The 17,812-nt window shown below is 36.8% G+C and overlaps 1 protein-coding gene across 50 annotated transcripts in view; it reads right to left on the bottom strand.

The window, feature by feature from the left end:
• Nucleotides 1–17,812, bottom strand: part of ABI3BP (ABI family member 3 binding protein) — a 300,988-nt gene that overhangs the window by 131,977 nt on the left and 151,199 nt on the right. For 35 of the 50 annotated variants that reach the window (XM_086409787.1, XM_086409340.1, XM_086409524.1 and 32 more), the window contains 7 exons: nucleotides 10,813–10,878; nucleotides 9,608–9,682; nucleotides 8,989–9,063; nucleotides 7,986–8,060; nucleotides 6,487–6,558; nucleotides 5,612–5,686; nucleotides 240–284 (listed from right to left, as the gene is read on the bottom strand). In XM_086409787.1, coding sequence (XP_086265913.1) covers nucleotides 240–284; nucleotides 5,612–5,686; nucleotides 6,487–6,558; nucleotides 7,986–8,060; nucleotides 8,989–9,063; nucleotides 9,608–9,682; nucleotides 10,813–10,878 — 483 coding nt within the window. The remainder of the gene's footprint in view (nucleotides 1–239; nucleotides 285–5,611; nucleotides 5,687–6,486; nucleotides 6,559–7,985; nucleotides 8,061–8,988; nucleotides 9,064–9,607; nucleotides 9,683–10,812; nucleotides 10,879–17,812) is intronic. The other 15 variants (XM_086409385.1, XM_086409423.1, XM_086409432.1 and 12 more) reach the window with 7 other exon arrangements.

The raw sequence follows: 17,812 nt of genomic DNA, 5'->3' as shown, positions 1-17,812 counted from the left end.
CTGCAAATCAGTAACATGTGTAAAATGGATTTGAATTCAAAATTATTTCAAGTTAGGCAAGTTTTTAAGAACAAGATACAGTTTTTGAACTACAAGAATTAAAATTTCCTTCCCAAAGAATAGGGAACTGTCACACACAAATGAACATTAATGAACAAATCCATTACTGTGAGCCTGCTTAATAAAGATGCCAGCAGTCAGGAAGAGAGGAAACAAAGGTAGGTCACTTACTGCATTACCTAATGTTGTTGAAGATTTAGTTTCTAGCATTCCAGGTTCTAAGACTGCATGAAAAATGACCAAGAAGGAATCAAAATTCAAGGAAAAATGATGAACTTTATTAAAATATGAAAAATGCTTAATTTTTAAGTACTAAGTTGAGCAAACATAAATGGTGAAACTTTTATTCATGTAAGAAATTGCTTTTCTATGTAAATAGATTATTATGTTTTTAGACAAAATGAACAAAAATGCAGCTGGTCATTTAAGTTTGGAAAGAGAAAGTGGAAAAAAAAAAAAGCATGACTCTCATTTGGAAGATGTGAATGCAATAAAGTAACCAACAGCTCATATTATGAAGGAAAATGTGGGTAATTCGGTAAGAAGGCACCAGCAGAACAGTTTTGCTCTCTTGAAGAAAAAAAGCTATAAAGATTGAGGGTGAGTTTTTCTTTTTCTCTTACTTAATAAATTTCCTAGTGAAATATCAGGATATTGAGAGCTGAAAAGACCATAATGCTTTTAAAGAAAATCTACAAATGTTAGGGTTTTGAAAGAAAACAAAACAAAACAAAACTCTAAAAATGAAAGCATAAATATGTCCTGGGGAAGCCATGGTCCTCTGTGGGGAATAATGAGGTTAAAACAAGCTCAGGACACAGATATAAGAAGGAACAAAAAGGAATGTGGCAAATCAAAATCAGTATGACTGTCTCAGAGCTTCCACTTAGTCAAGGCAGCAGAGAGCTTATCTTCTGGCAGAAACAGCTGAAAGCAAGATCTGAAGGACAATCAAGAAATAATTTTTTTAAAAAATCCAAAGCTAAGGACGAACTTGGACATAGTAAGTGAAAGTAAGTGAATTCTTTTTTCACTCACTAGAGGAAACTTCATTACCTATTGGTGGCTGTGATGGTGGGAAAATCTCAGGTTCTGGGGCTGCAATAAAAGCAAGTATTATCTAGGGAGATGCTGACAGCACCATCTAAGGTAGAAATGAAAGGTCCTTTACCATAACAAGTGTCCTCTCAGTGGAAAGCCATCAGGTTCTATTGGCGTACAAAATAAAACTCCATCACCCCACAGCCTCTATACAAACTACAACAGCAGAAAGAATTGAGAATTCTAATTTTTCTTGTTGATCTTTAGCTATTTTCCCCACTACAGCTCCTAGTGCCTGAGGAAATATTACTTTAAAAGGAGGTCAGTGTAGCCTTTCAGAGGTCATTCACCTGCTGTTTTATTTTCTTCAGGACAGTCAGATGGGAAATGGCAACAGATCCATCAGACCTGTAACCATGTCTGAGCTCTGTTAGTTTTGGATCATTTTCAGCCTGACTGGAGCTGATATTGGTACACACACACACACACACACACACACAAAACAGGAATTGAACTTACAATCTAAAAAGGGCCACAGGTGTTCATATGGTATTCATTATATCTACTACTACTTATTGCTGGTGAACAAATTGATTTACACATGAAACTTATTCCATTTAAATTAGCAAATCAGCAGAAGTTAGAAAGTAGTCTCCACATTTCATGAAATGCTGAATAAATTCATTAAAAATATTATCTAAATATTCTGACAGATAAACTCTCCAAGGCCATTCACATTGGCAGTAAGTAAATGCTGAATATAAAGAAAGCTGAGCGATGAAGAAATGATACTTTTGAACTGTGGTGTTGGAGAAGACGAGAGTTCCTGGGACTGCAAGGAGATCCAACCAGTCCATCCTAAAGAAAATCAGTCCTGAATATTCATTGGAAGGACTGATGCTGAAGCTGAAACTACAATATTTCGGCCACCTGAAGCAAAAAACTGACTCATTTGGAAAGACCCTGATGCTGGGAAAGATTGAAGGTGGGAGAAGAAGGGGATAACAGAGGATGAGACGGTTGGATGGCATCACTGACTCAATGGACATGAGTTTGAGTAAGCTCCAGGAATTGGTGATGGACAGGGAGGCCTGGCATGCCACAGTCCATGGAGTCGCAAAGAGTCAGACACAACACAGTTCAGTTCCAGCGACTGAACTGAACTGAAATGCTGAATATAGTTTGGTACAAAGACTATTTTTTTTTTTTAAGAAGATGATCCAACAGCTTTCCTATTCTATAGCACAAAAAGAGTTGATTTCTTTCAAGAAGAAAATAAAAAGGAAATCAATTTTTGAAGTAGAAAACAAAGTAAAGATTCTTTGACATTTTTATTCTTACAGAAAGAAATTAATTAATCTAGTCCCTACTGACCAACTTAACAGAACTTAAAATCACTGTGTACTTAGATATTTCTTAAATTACATTTACCGGGAATTATCTCTGATATTTCTGGACTACAGGGTATGGGAAGTTTGGCAGAAGCAAGTAGTGATGTTTTAGCGACTAAAAAGGAAAATATAATAATAAACAATTTGGATAGAGAATATTCACTTATCTGAAAGCAAGGCGTAATAGCACAAGGTGTTACTGAAATGTAGCATCATTCATCAGAATGTCTGTGGCCAAAAAAAGAATTCTGATTTCTCATGAACTTGTCAGAAATAGAGTATAACAGATGAATGGCAAAGCTGTAGTAATGTATCAGACAGAAGTACACTAAGCAAAGTAAAAAGTATGTGTGTGCAGGGAGGAGGGGGGCAGTGGCAGTTGAATGCCTCAGATTCTACAGGAAAAAGGGAAAATAATTAGTTAATATCAGTAATCAAATATGATAAATATCACAAAACATCCACATCTGAAAATAGCAACACCAAAAATTCTCTTGAGACTTCAATGTTATAATTAATGTTTTAATTTCCACAAAGTTGCCTTCTAAAAGTATGAAAAAGTAAGATTTGCTACTTTTAACAGCTTTAGATTTCACAAAGATGAAAGAATGCTGCTGTTTTAATTTTATAAAGAAAAATCAGCATTTTTCAGTTCCTGAGACCGAGGCCAAATAGGTATGGCATCCTATCAACTAAGTTTCCAATTCACCTGCATAAGAAAATATTATAGTCAGTGGTTATTAAGAAATCTATCTTCTGATAAGATTTCCTCTATCTCAGCCTTAATGTGTTATGGATAAAGATACAAAAAATGTTCCATAAAAAAGCTGAGTGACACACAAATAACCACACCAATCAGCTCAGCATGAAACAAACAAAAAGTCACTGATGGATTTGTGGCTAGAGTACCATTTACTGTTCCATCCGCCATGTCAGAACTGAGTACAATAAACACCCATGATTGGAGGTCTCTCCCTTTCTTCAGATCTTTAAAAGCTTGAAGAGCCAAATGTCATTACAATCTTAATGATTAACTATGAAGGAAAGAATTCTTATTGGATGAGGCAGACAAGCTGGGACATAGTAGATGGCTGAGATTTTTAAGAAAGCGTTGGATTTGGCTTCCAAGCCAAAACCAATGTGGGTTTTTACTCATTAGCTTAACCACATGGGAAAGCCAAAGGAAAAGCAGCCTTCATGGAAAGTGAAAAAGGAAAAATATGCATGTGAGGAGAGGACTGGGAAAGTCAAGGAGTGGCTCAAATCAAAAAGCTTTTGGTGGCTTATTTGCTCTCCTGAACCTTGGCTACAAAAGAAATCTTTAACAGAGCTATAATGTTGGTTGCCATAAAATGAATACATTTAGAAATACTAACACCCAAACCATGGTTTATGGAGAACTAGTCATTACTCTGTGTTGCCTCAGGCCACTCAAAGTCAACTTGAGCTGGTTTAACTTTAGGCACAGATTATGAAGTAATGATACTTGCTGTTAGGGAAAAAGAGTGAATATTCTTAGGTGATTAGAAGGTAGAAATCAAAGCAATATAAACCTGCTAACTTCCAAATAATTTCTCACATTTTTAAAAGGAAATGTCAAATTAAGAAATCTTTTTGCTCAAATATGTTAGAGTGATAAGAACACTCTCCCACCCTAATTTGAATTAATGAATTTCCTCTCAGAAATGCTTTTATTTCCAGAAACCACTAACATTGATAATGTAACTTATCATGAGCAAATGATAATTAACATTTGGAGACATTTTTTCAATGTTTTCAAATTTTATCTTGTAACAACATAAATAATTAGAGAAATATTTAAAGCTGGTGACCCAAACATAATGTAATATTTCTCGGTCTACCTGGTGAGAGGACCCTATTCAAAATACAGCCTAAATGTAACAGTTACTACCTTATTCCAAAGTCCTCTGGGCATAATTTTTAAATAAATGTACAGGAAACCCTTCTCTCAGCTGTCAGAGTTCTTTGAGTTAAACCACTAGAGTTCTTGGGTTTATTAGCTATGCTTCTTTTTCCTAACAACCTCTTTTAGTGAGAGTACTTCATTCAATTTCTCGGACTTAGAAACCTCACTCATGGTCATGGCATCAACCATACTCCCTTTGCCTAATCCCTAATTTCTTTCATTCTGATGCCTACAATACCTGGAAATCTCTCTGCCACTTTTAAAGGAGTCATGAGAGTTCTCTTTCTGAGCAGTTCCATTTTCCTTCCTTACCCGTGTCTTTGCAAAAAGACAAATCATGCCCACTTAAGCAATCTTTTGCTTTAATAATCCTACTCTGTAAATGCACATTAATGAAAAATCCATATTACAGTGAGAAATATATTCTTCCCAAAGCTCAGGCATTAAATTTTTTATGACAATAATGAGTTGTGACAAAGTTCCCCTTATACTCTCATAAATCAACATTTCAGACTATTGTATAGATTCTGTATAGATAGAGAAAAAGAAAGATTTAATTATTTAACATGTCCTGCAATCCTTATGCAAGAAATTATCTGTTTTTAATTATATACATAGAATAACCCCTTGCTGAAAACAAAACAAAACAAAACAAAACACCTACTTTTCTTCAGCAAATTAATGTCTCCTGAGAAGTAAACAAAAGTCAGTGTTCAGAAATCAGCCCCAGTTTAGAAAGAAGTCGTGGAACATTAGGAGACTACAACCCTTACTAGTCATGCACCCTGAGAGCTGAGAAGGCCCCAAACAAGGCAGAGTTCTGAGGGGATGGAAAGGCTTCTCCACTTCTCAGCTGAAAGGCGGCTGATCTGAACTCCAAGCAACTTTGGTATTGGAAACTATTTCACAGTCCTAGACAAAGGAGTTCTCAATCATTCCGTCCACTCTCTTTCTGTGCTTTCTCTGTGATGGTCATGTACATAATCAAACACCACACAGCTCAAAGAGATGCTATGATAATATCAGAGGAGCTGGCTCTAATGACATCATTTCATCACATTTTTGCTCTTTCCATGGAAAGATGAATCAAATACCAAAGTGTGAATCGAAGGTTTTGTTCCAAAGAGTGGCATAAAAAATTTTTTCAACCCTACATTTGAAATAATATCAAAACAAAGCTCAGGGTAATTACCAGGTTTGCTGTCTGTCACTTCTGGACTGAGAGGGACTTTAGGTTTCAAAGAAATAAATTGTGTTTTACTGGGAGCTGGAAAAATAAAGAAACAAAATGATCATCAAATCAATATTTAGACATTTCAGTGTCTGAAACTACAAAAGGAAAACCTATACTTCAAGTGCTATAAACCCATCATCTTGGATGATTTTGGAAATATTCCATTAGAAAATAAACTTAAAAAAATAATATTTCACAGAACAGTATTTAATGAAAATATACTAATACATTTTCACCTTTTTGAAAAAGCATTTCAAGAAAAAAGGCATTGCCATCAGTCATCATTACTATACAAAGTATGACAATGATTTTAACCCAGGATTAAAAAATAAAAATTAGCGTAATGATTTTGCACTTTATTTCACATTTCTCAGCCACGTCTAAGTTTCTAAGCACCCGAAAAAAGAAATGTTTTAAAAGTAATATTTACTGATATGTATAATGTTGTGATCTGTGGCATAAAGAAATGTTACTAACACCATAACAGAAAGCTGTTTTTCTAAATGAAGTTTGAAATTGAACTTGAGGGCCTTACCCCCCAAAATGGAGAAGTGTATATAAGACACAACTATTAAAACAATGATTGTGTAGAAGATGGAAAAGCATCAGTGATTTTACAGCTTTCCAAGGTACAAATGCTGAGTTCACATCCACCAACCACAGTGCCAGCTATCCAAAACTATGAAAGTCATGGAGCTAATGTACTCTATGAGATATTGAGTGCTGTTGAAATGATCCAGTTAGAACAGTGATTGAGACATTACATAAAAGCTGGCATACTGGACTTTCCATGGTGAAATGAACTAACACATCTACTAAGGACATATCATTACCCATTGTTGTCCGTCTAGGTTCAGGGCTTTTAGAAATTTTAGATGTAATTGTTCCAGGACTTGTGGTTCTTTCTGGTGATGGAAAGGGGGGAAAAAAAAATTAACATATTCTAGAAACAATTTTAAAAAATCCTCCAAAGAGGAACTGAATGACCCTTTTAAAATCCTGTCATATTTAGTCAGTGTTTACAAAGTATGCAGTGAGTAAAAGTTGGGGGGAAAATTTTTTTAATTCAGTCATAATAGTATAGGCTATAAAAAAACTGGAATAAGCAATGGAGTAATCAAAGCCTGGTTATTGAGCATGAGTCTGGGTGTACCCATTAACAATGAAGACTAGCACCTCCAGATTGATAAATTACCTCCACCTCCAACTCTGTGCCATAGTATATGCTGTTCCCTTTTCCTTTTCCTCTGCCTAAACCTGACACATATTCTGATGTTTATATCCTCAACTCTTACTTTGCTTTTCTGAGCTTCTACTCTAAGACAGTCTTACAAGCAGGTTAAATCATCTTATGTTGCTCTCATCATTCATGATGTATTATCTTTTTAAGATTATGAGCAATTGGATAGCCAGAGTCACATTCTCTGCATCTCAGCCATCGCCCTACTGCAAAACTGAAAACACAGTAGGCAACAAATATGGGAACTGTCAGCCTGATAAACACTTAAATATAGATGCCTGCCAGAAAAATAAATGACATTATGTATCATTGCTGCTGCTACTGCTGCTAAGTCGCTTCAGTCGTGTCCGACTCTGTGCGACCCCATAGATCGCAGCTCACCAGGCTTCCCCGTTCCTGGGATTCTCCAGGCAAGAACACTGGAGTGGGTTGCCGTTTCCTTCTCCAATGCACGAAAGTGAAAAGTGAAAGTGAAGTCACTCAGTCGTGTCCGACTCTTAGCGACCCCATGGACTGCAGCCTACCAGGCTCCTCCATCCATGGGATTTTCCAGGCAAGAGTACTGGAGTGGGGTGCCATTGCCTTCTCCTTATGTATCATTGTGACCATATAAATCACTATATATGATTGTTTCTATGTTTATACCAAAATTCACATGTGAAAAACATCATTCACTAAAACTGATATAAAAAGAAATAGCAGCATAAGCATTGTTACTTAGAAATGTGGAGTTAAATACAAAAGAAACATATTAAAGAATTGGAGAATGGGTCTCAGGGGTAGAAGAAGGTGGGCAGTAGAGTCCTCTTTTTCAGTCTAAGACTTGAAGTACCTAAAAAAAAACCTCTATGTATTATTTTGATTTAAAAAGATTATTTCCAGAAAAAAAGAATATCATTCACATAATTTTCAGTAAAATCTTACTGAAAATGTTTTGTTTTGTTTTTTTTTACTTTAATTATTCATCTTCAGTTAATTCCAAATTTTATAGAGCATCTTTCATCTACAGAATCTTTTCTCTTTGTAATAAGTACATGGACATTATCTACTTGGAATTAAATATCCTGAAAGGTTAAATAGACAGTTATTTACCAGGTTTGGTTCTTGGTGTTTTGGGCCTGAGGCGTCGTTTAGGTGTAGAAGGGACAGATGTAGTTTGCAGGGGAGCTGAAAGAAGATTTAATATAGCTTTGGTAAATGATATTTCCCAGGGGTCAATGAGATTGTAACTGTAAACTTACAAACTTCTTGAGGGGAAGAACTGCTTTCTATTTCTTTGTATCCCTAGAATGCCCAGCACAGGTGTTCAATAAGAACTGACTGAGCCAAAAGAAATTAAATGTCTATATGAGAAGATACATTTTTCAGTTAAGTGTACTGGAAAGGGAGGACCCTTGAAGGATTTAAGTACACAAGGTACAGTTAATTACTCAAAAGATGATTTATCCAACAGCATGGGAGAAGCACAGATATTTGAGATTTAGAGAATGGAACATTCAGAACTCTTTAATTCTATAGCTCACTACTAATGTCACCAGGAGTTAAAGAACTTCATTATTTCAGTAATTTTCTATTATAGACTGAAAGGTATTTTACTCTCTTTTACTCATCTTTCTTCATCATATCCAGGATTGTAGAGCCCACTTGGTGCTCCTTAGACTATTTTGAGAAAAGTGGTCTGATCAAGTGGTATCTAATATGCTAATTGAAGGGAACATATTTTAAAATAATTATCATCTATAATTTTGCTGCTATTTTCTGGTTTGTAAATTGGAAAGAACTATAGAAAGGGAGTCATCCTTCAAAATAATATATGCAAAGACAGAACTGTTACATCATACACCTGAAACTAACATAATGTTATATATTAATTTTACCCCAATTAAAAAATAGATACCAGGATTATGGAAATTCTTCAAGAATTATCAGAAAACTAAGAATTACAGATAACCCAGTTCTTTGAAGAGTTTCATCGTAGAGAATGAAGGGAAATGTTTACTACTGAAAATATTCTGAGAAGGCCAGCGTGACTTCTGTTTTTTGTCTCTTCATCTGTTCTTTCAAAGTACATAACTATACAGAGGTCATTAATTACCAGGTGTTGTAGGCTGCATTTCAGGACTGGTAAAGATTTCCAGTTTTTGAGAAATAAATGGTGTTTCACTCGGAGCTGCAAACACAAACACCCCATCCCACCACGTAATTCCAGTTAAAATGAGGTATTTTAAGAGCTTCAACATGCTTTTAGGTGGTGATACAAAGCACATGCTAAATGGACATAATGAAGGATGAAAAATGCACGTTGTCTTGGAAAGCTACTGGATGAAATGACAGTTTAAAGTGGGGGAAAGGTCAGGATGAAATCGTTCAGTAGCTGACTCCAGGCAGACTGAGCGCACGGAAGAGAGGTGATACAGGCCACAAACATATGAGATGGATGATGATGAAGATGTCCATGCAATTTTCAAAGCTTTTCATTCCTTAAAGGATGGAAAAAATATCATTCATTACAGTTCAAAAATGAGAGAGAGAGAGAGCCTCAAATGGAACATAAGATGCCTGCATTGTAGGGAAAAATATATATTATATTCAGAAAAAGGAAAGAAATAAATGATTAGATGTGATGGAATGAAATGGTCATTTGGAAGAAAGGCATTCACATGGATTTTCTTTTGACGGAAAACAAAGTAGAATTTTTCTGTTAAAAACATTACCCAGTGTTGCCCTTGGCTGTTCAAGAGTTCTAGAAGTTTTAGGTGGGACAGAGTCCAGAAGTAGGTCGCTTGTTGCTGTTGGAATAAATGTCAACATTTATAAAAGCAGTAGAAGGCCCCAGGAATAAAATACAAATTCCTGAGTAATAAATTATGCTCAAATGGGAGAAAATATCAAGAACACTTGAGAGATTGCTGACCAACATTTTAAAACTAGTGATTCATTAGGAGTTGAAGATGAGCTCATGTTTAAAAACATACACACTTCAAACGTTAGAAACCATGATAAAATGGTGTTTCATACATTCAACTGTTTTCAACTGTTTTTTCTGGTTCCTTCCTTCTGTTTTTTAATTGCTAGCTGAATCTGCTCATAACATTGTTTCATCTTTTAAAAATTTCTGCTGCTGTTTAAAATTATTTGCCTGTATTTATCATGGTACCCATATATGGCTACACACACCCCCAAAAAATACCAGACGTATGTCTTCGTGTGGCAGAGACCAGTGTTATTTACTTTGAATTTCCTGTAGCACCTAATTTAGTAAGTGTATAATAAAATACTTGCTAAAAGAAACCATCAGACTGAATTAAATTCACTATAGGTAGAGCAGTAAGTGAATGCCAAAGTTAGACCCAACTGAACTTCTGTAGACAAATGAGTGACATGATTGCTCTAGAGCAGGGTTTATCACCTTGCACTATTGCCCTTTAGGGTTGGATAATTCTGTATTGTGGGGATTTTCCTGTACATTGCAGGGGTTTAGCAGCATCCGTGGACTCTACCCACTAAATGTCAGTAACACCTTCCCCACTGGTGACAACCAAAAAAACCTGTAGCCATGGCTGAATATTTCCTCAGTGGGAAAAGAGCAAAATCACCCCCTACTGGAGAACCACTACTCCAGGGAAAACTCCGAATTCTAAAACCTTTTCAGAATGATTCTGATCACGAGAGCACTAAACTATTATTTAGTGTGCCTGAGAGGCAAGCTAATCTTTCTGCATGTTCCACATATGCAGAGTTTATTTACTGGAGGATGTGGAGACATTATCGTTCAGTGGGAGAAGCGGGTAGAATTCATCTCCCTGACAGAGACTGCCACCTTTCTCCTGTGGAGCTCTAGAGAGTGTATTTTTTCACTCTGCAAAAATTGTCAGAATACCTGGCATCCGAAAAAAAAAAATTGAGAGGCTGGGTGTACCTGTGTGGGGCTCTGATATCTCAGGCTCATCTGATGTTGTAGGGCTTGAGAAAACATCATAAGTGGCTTTTAAAAGAAGAGGTAAGACAAAAGAGAAGATGTTAATTTTGATTAATTTTAAGACTTCATGACATATTTTAATGCTGGCTGAAGGAGGACAGTTGATGTAGGTGCTAGAGCTTGGGCCGTGGGCTACTGGTCTTGTCAGTAAGATTGAAGCCATCACTAAAAGACTGGCCTCTAGTCCTTCTTGCTCTGAACTGAGTCCCTAGGGTGATGTGAGCTTAGTGCTATTTATTTACAATGAAGCGTGCCAGCTCTAAATCACATAGCTTCAAAGAGTACATACATAAATGAAATCAGATGGCAATTTTAGGAGACATTTCCAAAGAAGAACAGTCATACTGAGGAAATTTGCACAAAAACTACAGTTTAGTTTTTCTATTTAGTAAACGTTACCATCATGATGTCTGGATAGTACTTTACAGTTTGCATAGTACTTTATAGTTTGACAGCACTTTCTCACGTATCAGCTTGTTTAACTCTGTTAATATCCTTGAGAAATAGGTGAGGTAGACATTAACCCACGTTATAGTCAATGGGGTAGTAACTCCATTTTCTAGATATTAAAATTGAGATTCACTGGGGTGAAGACATTTGTTAGTGGTCAGATTCTGCATATTTCTCATTCTATTTAGCATGGGCCCACCTTCTTTCTCCTTTGGTAACCATTAGTTACTTTTTGATTTCTGTGAGTCTATTTATGTTTTGTAAATAAATTCATTTGTATCATTTTTTATAGTCCATATACAAGGATATCATATATCTGTCTTTCTCTGTCTGATCTACTTCACTTAATATGATAATCTCCAGATTCATCTATGTTGCCACAAATGGCATTATTCCATTCTTTTTATGACTGAGTGCTATTCCATTGCATATATATAAAGACTTCTTTTTAAACATAAATTTGTATATGAAAAGCCTCATGACCTCATTAGGACAGAAATTGTGCTTGTTACACTCTTTACATACTTCAAGGTTGTACTTCCAGAGCCTTGTACACAGGAAGACTCAATGAAATTAATCTGCAAGATTTCCATTACTATGAACAAATAGCAATGAATTTAACAGTTGGGTAGTTTATGCTTTTAGTAAGGATACATGAGAATGAATGAACAGATTCTTTATTTTTAGAGCATACATATGCGTGCACACAAATCTCTTCCTCTACTATACAATTACCTTTCATATGTTTGTGTGGTCATATCCTGCCATGGAAACAGAACCCTAAACATATATATGAAGACACGGGAAAATACAACAGGCCAGCAATACGTAGCTGGATGAGAAAAGCATTTATAAGACCCACATGCAGAGTTCTGAGTACCATTTAAATAAGGACATAAAGCTCTCTTACATTTCTTAGAAAAATAAAATACCTTTCTAGCTGGCCTTTAAATTTGTGAAAATATTGCTTACATGAAAAATTCTCATGAAGCCAAACCAATGACTCTGGCTGTAAATCTCTAAGAGGCCACTGTAAATCTATAAACCACTCACCACACTTAAATTTTATTTTCCTGATCACAAAGCATCAACACCTCCATTTATTCCTATGTTTTCTCTTCTCTAGGGTTTAATCCAGTTGGGTGGGCCAGATTTACACTCATCAACACCTCACAGGCAGACAATAAGATGCAAATAGAGTTCAGCCTCTCTTCAACCACTGTGAGCAAACCACCTGTGGCCCAAACTTCCCACCCAATATACCACGCCTCGAACATGCTGATCGCTTCAGCTTTCAAGTCTTTAAATAATTTTTAGAGCTTAACTGCATCCAGCAATTTACTAAAGCTCTATAATGTACTGAAAGAACGAAACACTGAAAATAGTAGTAAACTCCTAAAGGGAGTTCCCAAAGTGGATTCTAATGAAGACTGAGGTAGACTATCCTCAGTTCTGTCAAGGGAAGTCTCTAAAGATAATTGTTTATTTCTCAAGGGGAAATAATTAGGCCAGAAGGAACTGTCCTCTTAGTAATAAGTTACAGAACAGTTAAAAGGAAAAGTCAGTTTGTCTGGACATGTTGGAGGAAGAACAGGCAGGAGAATTTTCTAAGGATGCAAATAAACACAATAGGTCATCTTGGGTTATATAAAAAAGCCATTTCTTTATTTGATTAAGGTTTCAAATCCCTCCTGGTCCTAAATGATGGTCTTTTAAGGGGATGACCAAGTAAATTAAGGAGGCTTAACACTGAGAGCATTAGCAAGCCAGAAACAAAACATTGGCTTCCATCCTCCTTCTCCAACCATATATGGGCTTTAGAAATCATGCATCTACTCCATCTGCAGGATAAGATATCTATCTGTCTGTCTGTCTGTGTATCTATCTCTATCTCTCCCACTTCCGATGACCATATTGCATTGGTCATGGTGTCATTTTACTCTCTGCCCTAGGCAGGGGCTGGGAGTTGATTCAGGCTTCCCATTCAACCCAATCAGTGTGGTCATGTGATATCTACCATCAGTGCCATAGGGTTAATAGGATGTCAGGCTATTTCCATGGGGTTGCAGGATCTCTTCAAAATATACTGCATATGTCCGGGTCTATTCTCCTTAGACATGTGTCCACAAAGAGTTGAACATAACTGAGCGACTGAACTGATTCTCCTTAGACGTTTTTACACAAGTGAAATGAAGACCCAAGAATCATTTGGTGTACTTCTATTCTCTCTTGCTTCTTTTCTTTCTATTAATTAAATTGGGAGTTTAGGATTAACAGATACACACTACCATATATAAAATAGGTAAACAACAAAGATCTACTGTATAGCACAGGGAACTACCCTCAGTATCTTATAGTAACCTATAGTGGAAAAGAATCTGAAAAAGAATATATATTACATATATAGAACTGAATATGTATGTATAACTGAATCAATTTCTCTACACTTGAAACTAACAACAGTGCAAATTAACTACACTTCAATAAAATGCAAAAAATTGAAAGAAAAGTACATGAAAAGAAAATGGTGATGTTGGACCATAAAGATGGCTGAGTGCTGAAGAATTGATGTTTTTGAACTGTGGTGTTGGAGAAGACTCTTGAGAGTCCCTTGGATTGCAAGGAGATCACACCAGTCCGTCCTAAAGGAAATCAGTCCTGAATATTCACTGGAAGGATTGATGCTGAAGCTGAAGCTCCAATACTTTGGCCACCTGATACAAAGAGCTGACTCACTGGAAAAGACCTTGATGCTGGGAAAGATTGAAGGCAGGAAGAGAAGGGGACAACAGAGTACAAGATGGTTGGATGGCATCACCAACTCAGTGGACATGAGTTTGAGTGAGCTCTAGGAGATGGTGAAGGACAGGGAAGCCTAGTGTGCTGCAGTCCATGTGGTTGCAAAGAGTCGGACATGATTGAGCAACTGAACAAAATTCCCTTTGCTTCCAGGGACTTCTGGAAGATTGATATGATGGTGTATGTACAACCCTTTGAATCTCTTAGGCAAATACAAACGCAAATAAAACTGTTACACAAATAAAACTGTTATGCAAATACAAAATCATATTATTCCAGTGAAGAAGTACTCCAACAAGCATGTACACATCCATGCAGATCCACAACTCATCGAGGGGTAAAGGTACTGAGAGCTTTTCCAGAACTCACTCTATAGTAATAGAAATCATAGTCAACTGGCCACTTTCCAATAGAACATAAGACCAATTCTATTGCATCATCAGAGAGATTGACTTTTCTAAATGATTGTTACAAGCACTTAAGTATTTCTAAAATGTAGCCAACTTTTTTATAATACAGAATTTATACATAATTTTACATTTTGGCATATAGTGAAAGAGCAGATCTTTATAATTTCCTTTTTGTATTATAAGAAAAGTTGGATTTGCCAAGGAAGTCAAAATCAATCAACCCTACTTAAACATATTTTAGAGGAGGTTTAAACAAAATAAAATTCCAAATAATGAGATCACAAAATGCTGTGCTAATGAAGCATTGGGGCCAATAGGCTAAAAGTAGGGAAGAATATGTTTGATGCACTTCTCAGATTTCCTAGGACAGTCCAAATTCCAAATACCCTGTCCCACTCTTGCCATCAACTATTGAAATGATTTCAATACTCAACATGCAAGTTAGAATTTCCATATAGGTTTTTATAGCCAAAAGTAATATAGAAATCTTTATGAGAGCATGCATTTGGATCATTTGATACAGAGTATGAAATAAATGTGGAAAACAAATCTAGCAAATTCTGAAGCAAAATGAATTTCACAAACGGAATTGATAAATGTTTAATGGTTGATGAAGAGACAAGCAGCCTCTGGCATCCAAGTGCTGGCCAGGCACTCACAGCTTGGCTGTGGTGTTTGCCTACTGGACATCAACAGTTAAGAACACCAATATCAGACAAGTCCACCTGGTGACCAAGATGGACCAAGGCAAAAATAAGACCATTCTGTAACTGTGTGGAACACAAAGGCAAGGGCACAAAAATTACTGTCCTCATATCCTGGCTAATATCTTTATCAATCACAACTATAGTCTCACTCCTCTTTTCTTGCCTTATAGTTAAGAATTATTAAAATTTTCTATCACAGATTCCTCCCATTTTCAGCCAATATCAAGTTCAGAGCAAAGCTTCACTTTCTTAAACCCTCCCCAGAATTACCTAACACAAGACTAAATCCCGTAAGACATCCTTCCCAACATCCTCTTACTAAGAGATCCACAGTTCCTCATGGCCTACAATCTCATTGTTACAATAAGTAAATAAACTTAACTTTGTTCAAATATAGCTGAAGGTAACTGACAGAGTAAATACAGATGCATTGTATTTCAACATAGAAAATAAGATGTGTTCATTTCACTGTAATAATATGATTAATATCAGCTGAAATATATAATTTATTCAAAAGAAATAACAACTAAAAACAAGACAAATGTTTTTATGTACCAGCATTTAAGTACTATCTCTGCCTCTCTCTCTCTTCTTAATTCTCAACTAATTGCATTAGGAAGCCATGTGAGTAACTGGAAAATACAATAATCATATATGTTGAAACTAAACAGGAAATAGAAACAGTGCATGTATAAATTCACAAAATCAATGAAGAAACAAAGGCTGAAATGAAAGGATTGTGTGAATATATCAACTTTTTAAATCAGAAGTAACACATATTATAATCTGAAATGGAACATGTTAGTAATATCCCACGGAACACCTAAACAAGAGGTAGATGTGAGCGTTAAAAGCCTTAGCAGAAACAAGAAATACTTAACCACCCACTTTGAGAAATCAACTTTACATTGATTTCTCTGGCCCACTGTCCTGTGATTGACCACATTTGATGCTTCTTATCTGCATCATGTGAAATATTACAGACTACAGTGAAAAGGTAGTGCTTCTTCAACTTTACAAATCACCTGGAGATCTTGTTAAACAGCAGATTTTGATTCATTAGATTTGAAGTAGAGCCCAAGACTCAGCCTTTCTAACAAGTTCCCTGGTGATGTCAATGCTGCCTGTCCAAACATCACACCAAGTAGCCCAGACATAACCATTCAATATTCCAAGGGCAGACTAGGGAGTTTCTGTGGCTGATTCTTATGCCTGCAACCATATCTACTGAACCCTTACAGCCCATGACCAGCTCCAGCACTTCATCTAGACACAGCTGGCAGTTGACGGTTTTTGAAAGTTCTCTGGCACTAAGGTGGACCTGGCAGGAGTGAGGCAGCTGAATAATAAACTGCTTCCTGCTGCATTAGCCTCTATTCATAATCCACCAGGGCCAAACCAGAATTAAAGGAACCTTTCTTTTATTGGGATTTCCAGTCTCATCTATCTGTATCCTCTTTGTAACTTCACAATCTTCACCTCCCAGCATATTCTATCTATTCCCCAAAGCTCACTTCAATTCAGGCTTTATATATAATTCATATCCTAGGCATTAAAATCACAGAAGGGGTTTCCTGGAGGTTTTAGTCAGTTTGCTCTTAAATAATCATAGACACCAAAAATCTAGAGGCTGGTCAAGAGAAGCCCAGGAAAATCTACGTCCCTATGTTTATAACCTAAAAGTTAAGAGATAAAAGGGACCTAAGTAGTATATTAGTTCAGTGGGCCCTAACAGTCCTCGGTTTGGTAGATGTGATGCTTGTATAGGATGGGGGATTGGGGTGGCAGGCGGGGGCGGGGGTCAGGTAAGATCTGCCATAATGGAGCAGATAAACCAGCACACATGCCCACAGATAAGCCTTGTTCCACAGTCAGTGCTGTGGTGGAGTATGAAACTCCACCCGATTTTGTACTCAGTGACCCAGGTTCTGAAGGTAGTCTTGCACCAACAGTTAGTAATTGCAGTAGAATTTTAAGGGCAGGACATGGGGAATTAAGGCTTGCTACTGCTAAGTCGCTTCAGTCGTGTCCGACTCTGTGCGACCCCATAGACGGCAGCCCGTTAGGCTCCTCTGTCCCTGCGATTCTCCAGGCAAGAACACTGGAGTGGGTTGCCATTTCCTTCTCCAATGCATGAAAGTGAAAAGTGAAAGTGAAGTCGCTCAGTCGTGCCTGACTCTTAGTGACCCCATGGACTGCAACCTACCAGGCTTCTCTGTCCATGGGATTTTCCAGGCAAGAGTACTTGACTGGGTTGCCATTGCCTTCTCCAGAATTAAGGCTTAGAAAGACCCAGTTTAAGGCTTCTCTAGATTGGCTGACAACAACAGCCAACTTACTGATGTTTTCCCACTTGAGAAAACCAGGGGAGACTGTAACAGACACACTGAGTTCATTTGATGCCATCTTTGTATCTTTTGCTAAGATCTGAACCCATTACGCTCAACAGAGAAAGATAATTTGACTAAGATCTATGTGTCCATGAGCCCATGCTCATCCTTCCTCAAACCAGCCATATGCTGAACTCCTTTCTGAAGAATATCACAGATTGGTGGTGTGTTTAATGTCATTACA

The sequence above is a fragment of the Bos grunniens genome, chromosome 1 (assembly GCF_055505025.1).
Source record: "Bos grunniens cultivar Pamir isolate PY7600 chromosome 1, Bosgru_T2T1.0, whole genome shotgun sequence".
Lineage (NCBI taxonomy): Eukaryota > Metazoa > Chordata > Mammalia > Artiodactyla > Bovidae > Bos > Bos grunniens.
The sequence above is the reverse complement of the archived record's forward strand: the minus strand, read 5'-3'. Positions and strand labels throughout refer to the sequence as shown.